Here is a 15086-nt window from a genome sequence, read left to right as displayed (position 1 = left end):
GGGACCGCCTTGATGAGTAAATGACAGCAAACCAGTCAAAAATACCCCCAAACTCGGTCAGTGGAGCTCCGTCCGTACATGTCAATAGCGACATTATCGATTGGATTAGTCGACCGTAGCGGACAATTCGATCGCTCATTGGATTAATATTATCACGTGGTAATAAATTTGCTTTGGACAATCGATTACTATAACGGTTTAGTACTGCATATCTCGGTTTAATCTTCACTAAGCAGGTTTATGGCTGGAAAGGTCGCGGTGAATTTGCCGTGGACATAACTGCACTATGATCAGTCTTTTTTCATTCGTAATCATTTGAAGACTTGTGGCTGCCTTATTTCCTGTTCAAATTTCTCCATTAATTATTTTCTGTACACTGAACTTACCCAAACAAGTTTCGGGATCCAGATACACCATTTGGCCCCAATACTGAAGCCTTCTGTATATTCTCTGGATCAAAAGCCTCCCCTCTCCGAGTTAAACGATATTTGCACGTTCGCCATTAACTCTTGTATATTAACTTAGGGATGTTATATACCACGAAATTGTACACACTTTTGCACTGTGACTAACTGTTTTATTGAAAGAACCCTGAAGTCTATTACGTAATGTAGAATTCATAGGATCCGATTTGAGTGTTAACTGTTTTCTTTAACAGAAAACCTCTATTTTTAGGATGTTACAATACTTATGGCCAGTGCGCGCCGCGCGAAGGTACCATAAAGGTATATATTATATATACTATATAACAAATATATAAAACATTAAGGGAAGGGGTATGAACGTTTGGACAGTATTTATTGTGGGACATTAGAGCACATCAGACATATCGAATTGCATTCTGAATACGAAGAATGTCCTTCTGATATCAAATAATTTTGATTTTTCGAAATTCGCAATGTAATACACATTTATGGCAAATCATTAAAATTGATATTTTTGATATTTAACAGTACTTAAAGTAAACTTTATAAATCTGATGATTTATACTTAAAGTGTATGTAGGTGGGATGATAAGCCGACGATCAATTGAAAATTTTGACCTTTCGTATTGAAGATATGGATTTTTTTCCCAAAACACCAAAAAAATTAGGTCTTTTTGGGAAAAAATCCATATCTTCAATATAAAAGGTCAAAATTTTCAATTGATCGTCGGCTTTTCCTCCCAGCTACATACACTTTAAGAATATATCATTAGATTTATAAAATTTATTTCGAGGACTGTTATATATCAAAAATTTGAAAAATATCAAATTTTAATAATTTGTCATAAAATTTATATTATATCGTAATTTCAAAAATGAAAATTATTTGATATCGAAAGACATGCTTCGTATTCAGAATGCAATTCGATACGTCTGAGGTGCTCTCATATCCCACAAAAAATACTGTCGAAACGCCATAAACGCTCATTCTAGATCCCTTAATGGAAGTTGTTTTCTCAAAACCTGTCTTCCCTAAATTACATTGCAGTTATCATTTATATCTGGGAAGTCACTAATATAAATAGGTCTCAGGATTGAACCTTGGGGTATACCAATATTTAAATAATCAGATAAAGTACCATTTACAACGACCTGCGCTAGCATAAAACATTTGTTATGAACAATTTACGTGCTGGTGTAATTATCTTGAACTCTTTGGACTAAACTTGTTGCTTTTTATTTTGTCAATAAATGTATATCATGTAGAGAAAAAGATGACTAGTACTACGGCGCCTATTCCTGCATCAGATCCATTTCTGTTGCCAGATACCGCACCAATGATACCAGCAGAACGTAATCCAAGTAGTGTCCGGCCAATTCCCGGCATAAAGTGTCTCTCCATTGCAACCATCGTTTTTGCAGCAGGAACCATTATTCTAGGTATTGCTGTTGCGGCACTGAAGGCAACCTGGTCTTATATCGGCGACCCGATATGGACTGGTCTTTTAGTGAGTATCTAACTAAATAATGACGGATAGAGGTATCTGTTTTTTTATTAAAAAAACGCAGATTTTTTTATAATATAATTCTTTTAAATGCCCTTTCAATTTTTGTGGACCCTTTAAAATATGGAGATGATCATGCTGAACAAGAAAGCAAACAATAATAAGCAAGACAGCCACGTTTGAAGATCATGTTTCATAATTTTTAATTAATTAGTGCCTGGAATACTGGTAATTTGTTTTGTGTGTGAATAAGTAACTGGTGGAAAATATTGGTATTTATTGGTAAATGCAACCAGAGAAGATGAGAATATTCTTCTCTGATGCAACCCATGAAATTTTGGCAAATACCATGAAATGCTCAAGATTTTTTTTATTTCATGTTGAAAGCTGAATTTAGTTTTAAAATGTGTGCTAAATTTACAAATGTAACAAAAAACTCAATGGAGATCACGTCCACCAAGTTTCACTATTCCAACAATCTATATCCAGTTTACCTCAGATGACCTTGAAGTGATCTTGAAAATTGTTCAAGTGTGATCACACCCACCAAGTTTCATCACAATCCATAAATCTATACTCAGTTGATCTTGACCATTTTTGGCGGCGCTCAATTGTTTTATAGTACCGCAGTAGTACACTATAGTGTTTTTTAAAATATGGCTCATGTCATGCCATCCCACACGCCTTAAAGGCGTGACATTTTATTTGAAAAATATTATTTGTAATGTACAGTTTTGGTATTTGGGATTGATAATGATATCATCTACCATGGTGTTAGAACCAACAATGCATTTTGTTTGAGATGCAAAATAATTTCAAATTTGTAAATAACTTTTTATTTAACCTGAAAGAGGTTCATATCTACTTTCTGTAGCGGTGGCGTAGCTGGGATTTTTTTCCATGGGGGGGGGAGGGGGGGCAAGCATGTATGGGGCGGGGCCCAAATCCACCAAACAAAAATGGGGGAAGGTGCGGGTGGTGCGACGCACCCCCATTGAAAAGAAAGTGTACTTTCAGAGTAAAAATATCCAAAAAAAAATATATAAAAAAAGGAAATAAGTTTAAATTTTGCAATACAGTGGCCCAAGAGGGAAAATGGTAAACTGGGTTATTACCCTTTCAAAGAATTTGCGTGCTCCACGAAAAATATTTGCTTTTTTATTACTTTGCTTTTTTATTACTAATTTAGCCTTAATAGAAATGCGCGAATCGCGCTGAAAATTTCCAATTTCAGAAAATTTTGGCCAAATTTTGCAATGTTACCATATTTCGGTCCAAAACATGTTGTTTTGGGGAACATACATTAGGCAATTTTAGGGGCCTGGGTCCGGACCCATCTGATCTAATGGTAAATCCAGCCCTAAGTTTGAAATAGCTCAATGGTATAATGTCTAAATCGGCCAATTTTGTGTCGATACTGACCATTTTCGGTTGGGACATGCAATACAAGAAACATGTCGTACACAGCCTTCTTGACCACCTTTTTCGACTTTTCTTTTAGGTTGGCCCTTTTATTGTTTTATTTTTATTAGTCAATATACTGCTCCTATAGGTGCTTTTGTGCAATTAGCATTGCAAAAGCTTTCTATTTCTTTGTCTTCAAGTAGGCCCTATATTGGTAATGATCGTATGGAACTTCGTATGGATTCCTTTTTCTGAATCTCTCTCCCTTCTCCCTTTTTTCCTCTCTCTCCCTCCATTCTCTTTTTTCCCTGCACGGGGGGGGGGGGGGGCTTATAATAATCGTATGGTATTGCATATCGTATGGATTCCCCCATCTCTCTTCCCTTCCTCTTCCCCTCTCTCTCCTCTCTTTTTCCTCTCTCTCCCTCCTTTTTCCTATTTTATCCTTGCACTAGGGGGGGGGGCCCAAAAGGCAATTGCCGGGGGGAGGTGAAATTCCCCGGCAGCTACGCCACTGTTCTGTAGGCCTATACATTTTACGAAGAATGGATTATTGATTATCGTATCTATATAATATTACAGTTTATGTTGCCGTGTGGAATTCTGGGAATTTTCGTACACAAAAGGGTCAACTTACGTCTGGTAAGTGTAAATACTATAAAATACATTTAAATAATTATGTATTTATTAAATTTAAAATTGTGACCTTTCATATTGAAGATATGGATTTTCCCCAAAACACCAAAAAAAATAATAAAATAAAAATAAAATTAGGTCTTTTGGGGAAAAAATGTATATCTTCAATAAAGGTCAAAATTTTCAATTGATCGTCGGCTTTTCATCCCAGCTACATACACTTTAAGTACATATCATTAGATTTAGAAAGTTTACTTCGAGGAGTGTTAAATATCAAAAATTCAAAAAATATCCAATTTTAATAGCTTGTCATAAAATTTGTACTATATCGCGCATTTCATAAAAATATTTGATATCAGAAGGACATTCCTCGTATTCAGAATTCAATTCGATATGCCTCATGTGATCTCATGGATACTGTCGAAACGTTCACACCAGAGCCCTTAATGCCCAGCAAACGCAAAACGTTTGACAGAATGTCGGGTTTTATAAAGGGTACAAAACGTTTAATAACATTCGGAAAACATTGCTGCAAATGTGTTAGACTTCTCCGTAGTTCACTTGCCCACTTTGCATACTCTGGCTATTACATTTAAGCATAAAACTCTGATTTATATTGATTTATGTGCAACTGATAGATTTTCACATCTGTATCTGATCTTTTCAGTCACTGCACTCCCTCTGTTTGTTAGCTTCCCAAGTGGACTACTGACTTTGCCTTGCGGCTAAGATTTTTAACACAGGACTCTATGGCAACTAAAATTGGCCATGATGTAATGCATCTTTAAATGGATCTGCCTTGTGATTGGTCGCCTGTATCTCGCTATGGTTTAAATCTTCCGGGCCCGCGTCATTACAATTAACTACACCGTACACAACTATCTGTGGTATTTGCGGCGCTTTTGTGTCGACGCGAAAGTTAATCTCTCATCAAACATCTAGCGCGTCTTGTACTATACCATGCTTAGTACTTGTGGTTAATGGACTGATAAACAAGTATGCTTGACAGTGTGTTTTAGAGAGCAAAGTCCCGGGGTAAAGTTCTGCTTAAAATTCAAAGTCCATAGTCGGATTTTCGGGGTTCGCTATCAATAAACTGGTAGATTCCAAAATCAGAATTGTTCAGTATTAAAGTGAGCCATTATAATTATGCAAGATAATGTTGCATTCAATTACTTTTATTGTCACTAATCATCTGATATTTTTAACTCTTTATGACCATTTTACTATTGAATAGGCTTTAATTTTAATAAACATCAGTATAATTTTGAGTTCAACGAAATGGGTTCATCATGACTAATAATAACATATTTTTAATAAAATTCGACTATGGCATAGTCTACAAATGTGTCGACAAAATATTTTACAAAAATGTTTGCAAAAATATTTTGCAATAACATTTTGACAGCATTTAAAAAATGTTGTTGTAGTGGTTTTTTTTTTTAAATATAAATGTTTTAAAAAAGTGTTTCATGACCTTTATTTAACCCAACATTTAAATGTTATTAAACTATTTTGACCAGTACCAAAACGCAATTGTAACACGATTATAACGTTTTAAAAACATTATTTGTGTATGCTGGTGGGTCATGGACGGTCAACGAATTCCTGTGTGCTTATGTTTGTCCGTATAGATGAATTGACTTCTGACGTCATTGCCTAGCAGTATTCGCACGCATCATCACAATTTCCATTCTTTTTTGCCTGGCAGTATGCGCGTGCATCTTATATTGTTCTGGGCTCCTGGTTTTAAAACTCCCGCCACATCACAATAAGGCTATTAAACAGTGTAGTGATTGTATGCAGTTCACTCAAGCATATCGATATACCAGCCCCTTGCCTTTGTTGATAAACATTGGGGTCAACTCATCTATATGACATGCTGTTGCTTTTATTACTTCTCTCTCGATTGCCATTTCGAAAACATAGCACTCTTGTGGTGCACTTACCCAAATTTGATTGTTATCGTTCCTTTCAGAATATTTTATTTGTGGTCATGTCGATTCTATCGTCAATTGCCTCGTTTCAGCTGTTTTGCGTTACTACCATGGTTGTCACCCCGCGAGATGCACGATATGATGGTTATTCATGTGAACCTTTTCCTGATGATTGGGAAAGTTATTGCACTCCAGCCGTAAGTGCTAATGTCACAAGATCATAATGGCGCATTATTAATTAGCTAAAAGTTAATTAATGATAAAGTATTAATTTAATTTATCAAATAATCGTTAATTTACGAATCAATTAAAAAATAACTAAATGAAAGTGAAAAAAAAAAATGAAAAAAAAAATGAAATAAAATGAAATAACTAATGAAATAAAAAAAAAGATAAACATGCAAACAGCAAATAAAAACCCGTTAGTTGATTAAAGTCAACAAGCAGCATTTGCACGGCGATTTCCATGGTATGGTTTTCGGCAATTGATTTCAACAATGGGGAAAAATACAGTAAACCAAAAAATTAAGGTACCAGTTATGTTCACCTGCTGTATATCCTAAACAAAGACAGATATGCCATAATTGGAACCAGCAGCCAATAGCTGCATCTGTTAGCTCGAATTTAAGACCTCATTCGTTGAAATTGTTCAAGAAATAAAGACACGGCGATCCCAAACACCCAAGGAAGATACCTATGTAAAAGTTGCAGTTTTCTGCATTAAGTGCCCTATTGATTTGTACACAAAGCGTTCGTGAACAAGAAAACTAGCGCTGTGCTTCCATTGATTAGCACGTTAAAATCAGCTTCGTGCTTTCTAGTAGGATCAAAATATGACACAGCTATACCCTTACCCCAAAAAAAATGCAACAGAAGGTTTTTTGGTATTTTCTTGCAGTATAAGGTCTAATAAATAACATATCAAAAGTTTAGAAAAATTGAACCTTGGCGAGGGGTTCAAATGTGACGTAATCAAAATGGCCGCCAAAAGCTGTAAAATACCCATTAATCTACTGATTTCATCCATTTTTCACTTGTTTTTGTGGCTTCCACTGGTGACAACCTTGTTCAGAAGTACATTACTGGATGTAGTAATGAATCTTTATATTGTGGTATTCAGATGGATCGATTTGACAGCCATAACGAATTTCAAAATGGCTGCCATTTTGGTATTTTGGCATATGAAATCAAATCATGCACGTAATTGTAAGGCGTTGAATTTTCTAAAATAGCCAATATCCTTTGCACTCATATTCCCATTAAAGTTTATATAGAGGTAGGCATACGAACAAAATTGGTAGCAAGAGTGAATTTTTCAAAATGGCCGCCATTTTGGTATATTGGCTTATTGACTTAAATTATGCACGTATTGCAACTTGAAACTTAAAGCGTCAGAAATTCTAAAATAACCAACGTGCTATGCACCAATGGTACCATTAACATTATACTTTTAAGTAGACATATGTACCAATTTGGCAGCCATATAGCATTTCAAAATGGCTGTCAGCTTTAATCACCATTATAAAAAGCAATATACTGCTTACAGTATATTCTTGAAGTACACAAATTTCATCTTGCTATACCACGATGTGATGCCTTTGTTAACAGTAGTATACATCGACCACATTGTATTATACTTTATGTTGCAATGAGTTGTTATCATCATCATCTGAGAATAGTACTTGATTCATATTCTCACATACAGCCCATGTGTCCACATGCTTCTTTCTGCAGCTACATTTCATTGTGATGCATCCTGCAGAACAATTACAATCGAATCATCTTCAGCAATGATTCTAGTGCTGGACTTAATTTCATCATGAGTGGAACATATTTGTCACCTTGAACAATCCATCCCCAGTCAGTTGGATTCATACCATCACTTATACACATCCACTGCATGACCTGCAGATATACTCTCCTGGAGTGAAGCTTTGCAGCAGAGGTTGTAGGTGGAAGTCTTTCAGGTTTAAGAAAGTTCTTTTCTGGAAAGAAACCTGTAGCATAAGGATTCCAAAGACTCTGATTGCTGACCATTAAACATGGCCACCATTGCTTTGCAGCCTTCACTTTATACAAATATACATATTGTTGATCCATATTGGGAGTGCGAAATGCCTTGGAACAAACTTGTAATACAGGATCACCATTGATTATTTTGTTGAATACAGACTTGCCTACCCCAAATATTCTTGAAGTAGTGTCGCATACTGAAAACGCATGGGCAAACAACAAATCCGAACAAATGTTATAACTGAGTAAACGCCGAAACCATGATATCATACACATATGGTTTATTATTGTCAGACCGAAAGTACAAGTCCTTACAGTCCTTTTCTGCATAATGAAGCAGTATATACCAACAGATGTGTCTTCTCCAATTAGGGTTGTTGATTTAAATGATGCCATTGTGACTGCTGCTTTCACTATATCAACATATCTGTATCTCCTTCAGCGTGGATCACATGGCATTCGTTCTGTTGCATGCGGTCCCCCATGTATCCATCAAAGACAACCGTGGCCTTGCCATAGTGATCAAATGTGAAAGATGCATAATTTTCTGAAGGGAACCTCCATCAAGAACATGGTGATCAGTCCTTGGAACTGACTCAGAGGCATCAGCCTCCGATAAGTGAGTCACATGATCCTGTATAGCTTGTAATAGTGGTGCAATGGTTTGGTCATCAGTGATCTTGACAGTCCAATCAGTGGCAAGGAGGATGTTAATGTGCAAAACCTGTTCAAAGTAGGTAAAGATACAGTCAAACAAAATGGAAGGACATGCTGTCTTTTCATTTAGCTACAAACGGAAGGCTAGACTTTAGGCCCTTGCATCTGCTCGGACTGTCAAGGTCACTGATGACCAAACCATTGATCCATGCAGCTCTGTTGTTTTAAAGGTTCCTGGTTGTCTCACAATCTGGAGATCTGTGCTGAGATAAGGTGCTTTATCATGAACTATCACCATATCCACCATCTTTGTTTGAGGCAACGTATGTTTTACATAAGCCAGATAAAGCACCACTACTACACGCCATACAGGAGCATGGGTCCTCATCAGAGGCTGATGCCTCTGAGACAGTTCCAAGGACTGATAACTATGTTCTTGATGGAGGTTCTCTTCTATATCGCTTGAAGTGGACAGAAGGAAGCACATATAGTTCCCTTGCTGATAATAATGCATCTTTCACATTTGATCACTATGGCAAGGCCACGGTTGTCTTTGATAGATACACTGGTGGACCAAGCACAAAGGATAACACGAATTAGTGCCGCAAGAGTCGGGTTGCAAATAAGGTAGACATATCAGATGCTGGCAATTTGCTGACAAGAAAGAAGCCTTCTTCTCAAATGATCTGAACAAGCAGACACTAATTAAACAGACAGATTAAACTAATTGGGGACCGTATGCAACAGAAAGGATACCATATATACACGCTGAAGGAGATGCAGATGTTGATATAGTGAAAGCAGCAGTCACGATGGCATCATTTAAGTCAACAACCCTATAATTGGTGAAGACACAGATCTGTTGGTATTACTTCTTCGTTATGCAGAAAAGGACTGTAAGGACCTGTACTTTCGATCTGACCAGAATAAAACAAAAATGTATGATATCAATGTTCCGAAGCGCTTACACAGTGATGACATTTGTTTGGTTTTGTTGTTTGCCCATGCGTTTTCAGGTTACGACACTACTTCAAGAATATTTGAGGTAGGCATGCACAACATTATCAATGGTGATCCTGTATTACAAGCTTGTTCCAGGCATTTTTCACTCCCAGTATGGATCAAGAATATGTAGAAAGTGAAGGCTGCAAAACAATCCCTGTTCAATGGTCAGCAATCAGAGTCTTTAGAATCCTTATGCTACCGTTTTCTTTCCAAAAAAAGTTTGCACAGCAAAGAACTTCGTTAAACCTGAGAAACCTGAGAAACCAGTGGATGTGTACAAGTGATGGTATGAATCCAATTGACTGGGGATGGATTGTTCAATGACAAATTTGTTCCACTCATGATGAAAAGAAGTCCAGCACCAGAATCATTGCTGAAGATGATTCGATGCAATTGTTCTACATGATGCATCACAATGAAATGTAGCTGCAGAAAGAATGGACTCAATTACACTGAAGCATGTGGACACATGGGCTATATGTGAGAATATGAATCAAGTACTATTCTCAGATGATGTTGATGTTGATGTTGATGTTGACGTTTTATAATGGCGATTATAGCTGACAGCCATTTTGAAATGTAAATATGGTTAATTTAGAATTTCTGTCACTTTAAGTTTCAAGTTACTATACGTGCATAATTTAACTCAATAAGCCAACATAGCCATTTTGAAATTCCCTCTTGTTACTAATGTGGTTCGTATGCCTACCTCTCTATAAGTTGGAATGGGAATATTGGTGCAAAGGATATTGGCTATTTTAGAAAATCTAACGCCTTAAGTTTCGCCTTACAATAATGTGCATGATTTGACTTCATAAGCCAAAATACCAAAATGGCGGCCATTTTGAAATTCATTATGGCTGTCAAATTGATCCATCTGAATACCACAATATAAAAATTCATTACTACATTACTACATCCAGCAAAGTACTTCTGAACAAGGTTGTCACCTGTGGAACCCACAAAAACGAGTGAAAAATGGATAAAATTAGTAGATTAATGGGTATTTTCCAGCTTTTGGCGGCCATTTTGATTACGTCACAGTTGTTATTTATTAGACCTTATACTGCAAGAAAATACCAAAAAAACCTTCTGTTGCAATTTTTTTGGGGTCATGTGGTAACTTTACTCTACTATTCATTGATTAGAACACAAAAGTGCAGCTTTTGATTTCGTTTCTTCATTCAGTTTTAGATCACCGTTTCTTTAATTCTCAGCCAATTTCAACAAATACCGTCTTAAATCAGAGCTAATGAGTGTAGTATTGACTGCTTGGTTTAATTTTGACATTATTTGTCTTTATTTAGGATATACAGGGGTGAACATAACTGGTACCTTAATTTTTTGGCTTACTGTAAAGTGACATTAATTTTGTACATGCATTTGCACATAATAACCTATGGTGCCAAACCTGAATTTTAATGATTTTTATGATACTCCCGATGAGCAAATCACTGAATGGGCCATTAAGCAAGACTCAATACCTGCATGGCAATACAGACAATAATAGACAATAGAAAACATGATCGAAAAATATGATCGAAAAGAATTGTTGACATTATTTTTATTTACTCCTATAGTTGGTACGGATGTTTGTAGTTGACATACCCATTAGCCTCTGTGTACTTCCTGTATTAGTGTTGAACATCATATCATTTTCTTTGACCATATATGGGACATTTCCTTGCTGCTACAATTGCTTTAATACTTCGCCTCAAATGGTAAGTTACTTGATGTTGGGGGGGGGGGTGTTAGCGTAGTGGTTCTGTCTTCGCTTAGAGCCACTGAGTTCCCGGGTTCGAGCCCCGTCCGTTCCCAGACGACTTTATCGTGTATTTGGTTTCCAGTCGATACTCGCTCTACGTATGATTAATCGGGGCAAGGATTATTAAATCAGGATATGACAATTGCCCATTAGTACGTGTCCAATTCTTACGTAAATAGCGTATTGTTATAAAAATGATGCCCTGACCTTGCTAGAGGGCGCTGATAATGTCTCACTTTGTTGAGAGCAAGCCAACAAAATTCGCCATAGGTTTGCGTGGCTGATACAAAACCATGAACTGCCATCCCCAAGATCGGGGTTCTCCGGTTTCCTTCTGCATAAAACTGGGTTTTCTTCCCTAGTTGTATTGATCTACCCTGTATTGAATACTTCATAGTATGATAAATAAAGGTATTGAAAATGGTCCGAGAAGCCAAGAAGCGCCAATAAATCCCAGCATGCGTCAAATCCATGAGCGGATTAAAATTATTAAAGACACGGGTTTCATCTTCACATTCAGAAAGATTTGTATTTGATTTGACATTCAACATTCATTAGCTGTGTCCTTATAACTTGCCCGATGATAATACATTATGTTAATAACGATGGTGATGACGACGATACATGATGACGATTATGTCGTTGACGACGATGATGATGACGATGATGATAATAATGGTGACGATGATGAGCATGGTGATAGCGGCGATATTGGTCAATTTTAGCAACATTTGTACTTAGTGGCATCGCAGATAATGGAACACACATGTGGATGTCAAAATTGCTTGAGCTATATGTACTTAATGGCTATAAATCAAATAATCAATCAATCAATCAATCAATCAATCAAGCAATCAATCAACCAATCAATCAATCAATCAATCAATCAATCAATCAATCAATCATTCAATCAAAGATTCGAAGTTTAATTGATGATGACAATGTGCATTTTTTACAGCCCGTCGCTAATACCAACCCGAGGTTACAAGTTTCTGGTGAATATATAACCCAAGGTACGCAAAATAGAATAAATTAATTGTAATTAAACATGTGAGTGAATGCTAATGTAAAGTTCCAGCTCTGTTATTCCTTTGATTTGGATAATCTCGTAATTTCACGACCCGCTTGTTATTTTGTTATTATTGATGTTATGGTCAGTGGTGTAGCCAGCCCCATTTTGCAAAATAATGTGAATTTCCTAAAGAAAATTTCCCCTTCTTTTCCATTTCTCCTTTCTTTTCCCCTTTTCCCTACCCTTCCTACTATTCTCTTCACTTTTCCTCCTTTTCATCTTCTCTCCAATTCTCTTGGCTTCCGTTCCCTTTTCCATTTCCTCTCTCCTTTCCACCTCAATGTTGTTTGTCACCCACACATGTAGGAAAGCCATGGCTTCCAAAATCAGGAATGCCATAAAAACTCGTGATTAATAGATAAAGTGAACGTGAGAAAGGACGAGATGTTTTTATTTATTTTTATTTTTTTATTTTAAGCTGATATATATTGTCAGGAAGGAGTCAATTACATAATAATACAAACGAAAACAAAAGAAAATAAGCAGCACAACAAACAACAACAAAACCAGACAAATGTAGCAAGTTATTTCACGAATGGGTTAATATTTCCCAAATCCATTTTCATGACAATTTATCCAACCACTTAAAATTCGCGGTATCTTCATTTTTCAGCAATGGGTACGCATGCTACACTGTCTCAAGGAACGGTGTATCCAATCCTGCCAAATTCTCATCAATATATGGTGGTAGCTCCGGTTAGAGCATCCCACCCGTCTTCAAACCAGATTCAACAACCAGTTTACATTATGCAGCCAGCAACCAACATCAACCCTTCACAACCACAACACTTGTCCAATTATCAACAACCTCAACCACAACCACCGCAAGGAGCCTTCTCAGGGGTCATCAATCAGCAAGTTCCATCGATGGGTGCCGCTACTGCAGCTCAACCAAGGATGGTCCAGGAGCCTTCTCAAGGACTCCAAGGAAATATCCAGATTGATCCAACATGTCCAACAAATCTAATCGAAGAGAATGAGCATAACAGTAATGATGAAGCTGTAATTACAACATCTAATCAGGGAAGTGCCACTAAGTTAGTGGCACTTCCCTAATCAGATGATATACCTACCAGAAACCCACAAAATAGACCCTTAAGCGGTGGTTCAGTATGTGTCGAGACTAAAGACATTAGAGCGGGGAAACTAGACCTCCATTTGTACTCTTGGTTTGATTATCTCTCTGGGAAATTTATCATATAAGATTGTTATTCATAGGGTCCAAAAGTGTGCGCTATTTTGGACAATTTTTTTTATACCAGTCATGCTATTTAGCGAGTGTGGTGATCGATATCATATATAATATATTTATAGCTCAATGTTAGGGTTAGAGTTAATCTGGTTAATATCAATGCCCAAAACTATTTGCATATTTGTGAATCGCAAACAAGAATCGCACTTTTAAAAATCTTGCATTTTTTTACCTAATGGGGCTTGAAGTTCATTTTGTTTTCAGCCTATTCTGCAGTTTAAACTTTAATGCAGTGGTTGTTATGGGTTATTATTTATTCTATCATTTCATCTGTCAAATCCTGGTGCGGCCATATTCAATATCTGTTTGTCTTTCTGACCATAAACCTATCAAAAATACTATTCACGTCTTGATGTATTGGTTTATATGAACATAGAGTGTCAGTTATTTTAACAACTTCATCGATCCAGAACAAAACGTTTAGAAATCATTGACAATATGGTGAATTAGTGCCAACACTGCGGTTAAAGGAAGTCTCCGGCAATCACAGCATCGTGCCTTTTATGTTAAAAAAATAATTATCAAGCACGAATCGCGTGGTTTTATTTAAAACAAACAAATATTAACATAATGTTAATATTTAGAAACAAATAAAAAACAGCCGTCTCTCACAACGCGATATTCAAATTTCCCGGGGATGAAATTGCCTGTGGCAATGACGTCCCAGTAACACAATGAAGACTTGACGACAATTGAGCACAAATAAGCATGGCGTCATTACCCTAGACAATTTCGGCGCGGGAATTTTGAGTATCGCGTGTTTTTATTTGATTTATGGTCAATATGAGTTTGTTTTAAATAAAGCCATGTGATTCGTGCTTAATGATTGGTTTTCTAACATATAAGGCATAATGTTGTCGTTGTCGGAGTGTTCCTTTATAGCGCCAAATTGTGCTAGTTCAGTTTATAACATAAGGCTATACACCACTAATACGCCTGAAAAGATTGCTTTAAAATCACTGAAATTGACAAAGTTATATAGCCAAAAAAGTAAATTTTGCGATTTGATGCTTCGCAATGGTATATTTTCTCTCATAATATGACATTTTGTTGTTGTCATATTACCAAAATTCATCCTACCATATTGTAACTTTCAGGTTCGAGGGCGTACTGCCATTTTAAGGTGTTTACGGTTCAGTGCTTTAAAACAAGAAAAGTCTCAGGTCAACCTATGTTGAGTGTTTGATCATTTGGCTCCTAAATCATTTCGTTTTGATATTGGTGGCGGTTAACTGTGAGCAGTGGCGTAGATTTCCTTTTGACATTGGGGGTATGGGGTTGGAAAAAATTTCTTGAAATATGGTGAATCCGGCACCCTTTGGCGACACAATAAGTTTATGGTACAAATGCGCGCTAAACTTATGAAATATTGTGCAAAAGTGGAATAAATTCGTGCGAAGCGCGAAAAATTTGGG

At 36.6% G+C, this 15086-nt stretch overlaps 1 protein-coding gene across 1 annotated transcript; it reads left to right on the top strand.

Moving 5' to 3' along the window:
* Window positions 1-1699: 1699 nt before the first annotated feature.
* Window positions 1700-15086, top strand: LOC140148296 (uncharacterized). The gene is made up of 6 exons (XM_072170193.1): window positions 1700-1933; window positions 3917-3976; window positions 5949-6104; window positions 11163-11303; window positions 12306-12360; window positions 13033-15086. Exons 1-6 carry the CDS (start codon window positions 1700-1702, stop codon window positions 13473-13475), a joined length of 1089 nt encoding a protein of 362 aa, XP_072026294.1. The 3' UTR covers window positions 13476-15086.

The sequence above is a fragment of the Amphiura filiformis genome, chromosome 3 (assembly GCF_039555335.1).
Source record: "Amphiura filiformis chromosome 3, Afil_fr2py, whole genome shotgun sequence".
Classification (NCBI taxonomy): Eukaryota; Metazoa; Echinodermata; class Ophiuroidea; order Amphilepidida; family Amphiuridae; genus Amphiura; species Amphiura filiformis.
The sequence above is the reverse complement of the archived record's forward strand: the minus strand, read 5'-3'. Positions and strand labels throughout refer to the sequence as shown.

What these genes read in the sequence shown, in the direction of transcription:
- LOC140148296 (XM_072170193.1), top strand. Translation starts at nt 1,700, where the DNA reads ATGACTAGTACTACGGCGCCTATTCCTGCATCAGATCCATTTCTGTTG. An exon ending in CGATATGGACTGGTCTTTTA is followed by an intron (nt 1,934 to 3,916) that starts GTGAGTATCTAA and finishes ATAATATTACAG; the next exon opens with TTTATGTTGCCGTGTGGAAT. An exon ending in TTAATACTTCGCCTCAAATG is followed by an intron (nt 11,304 to 12,305) that starts GTAAGTTACTTG and finishes CATTTTTTACAG; the next exon opens with CCCGTCGCTAATACCAACCC.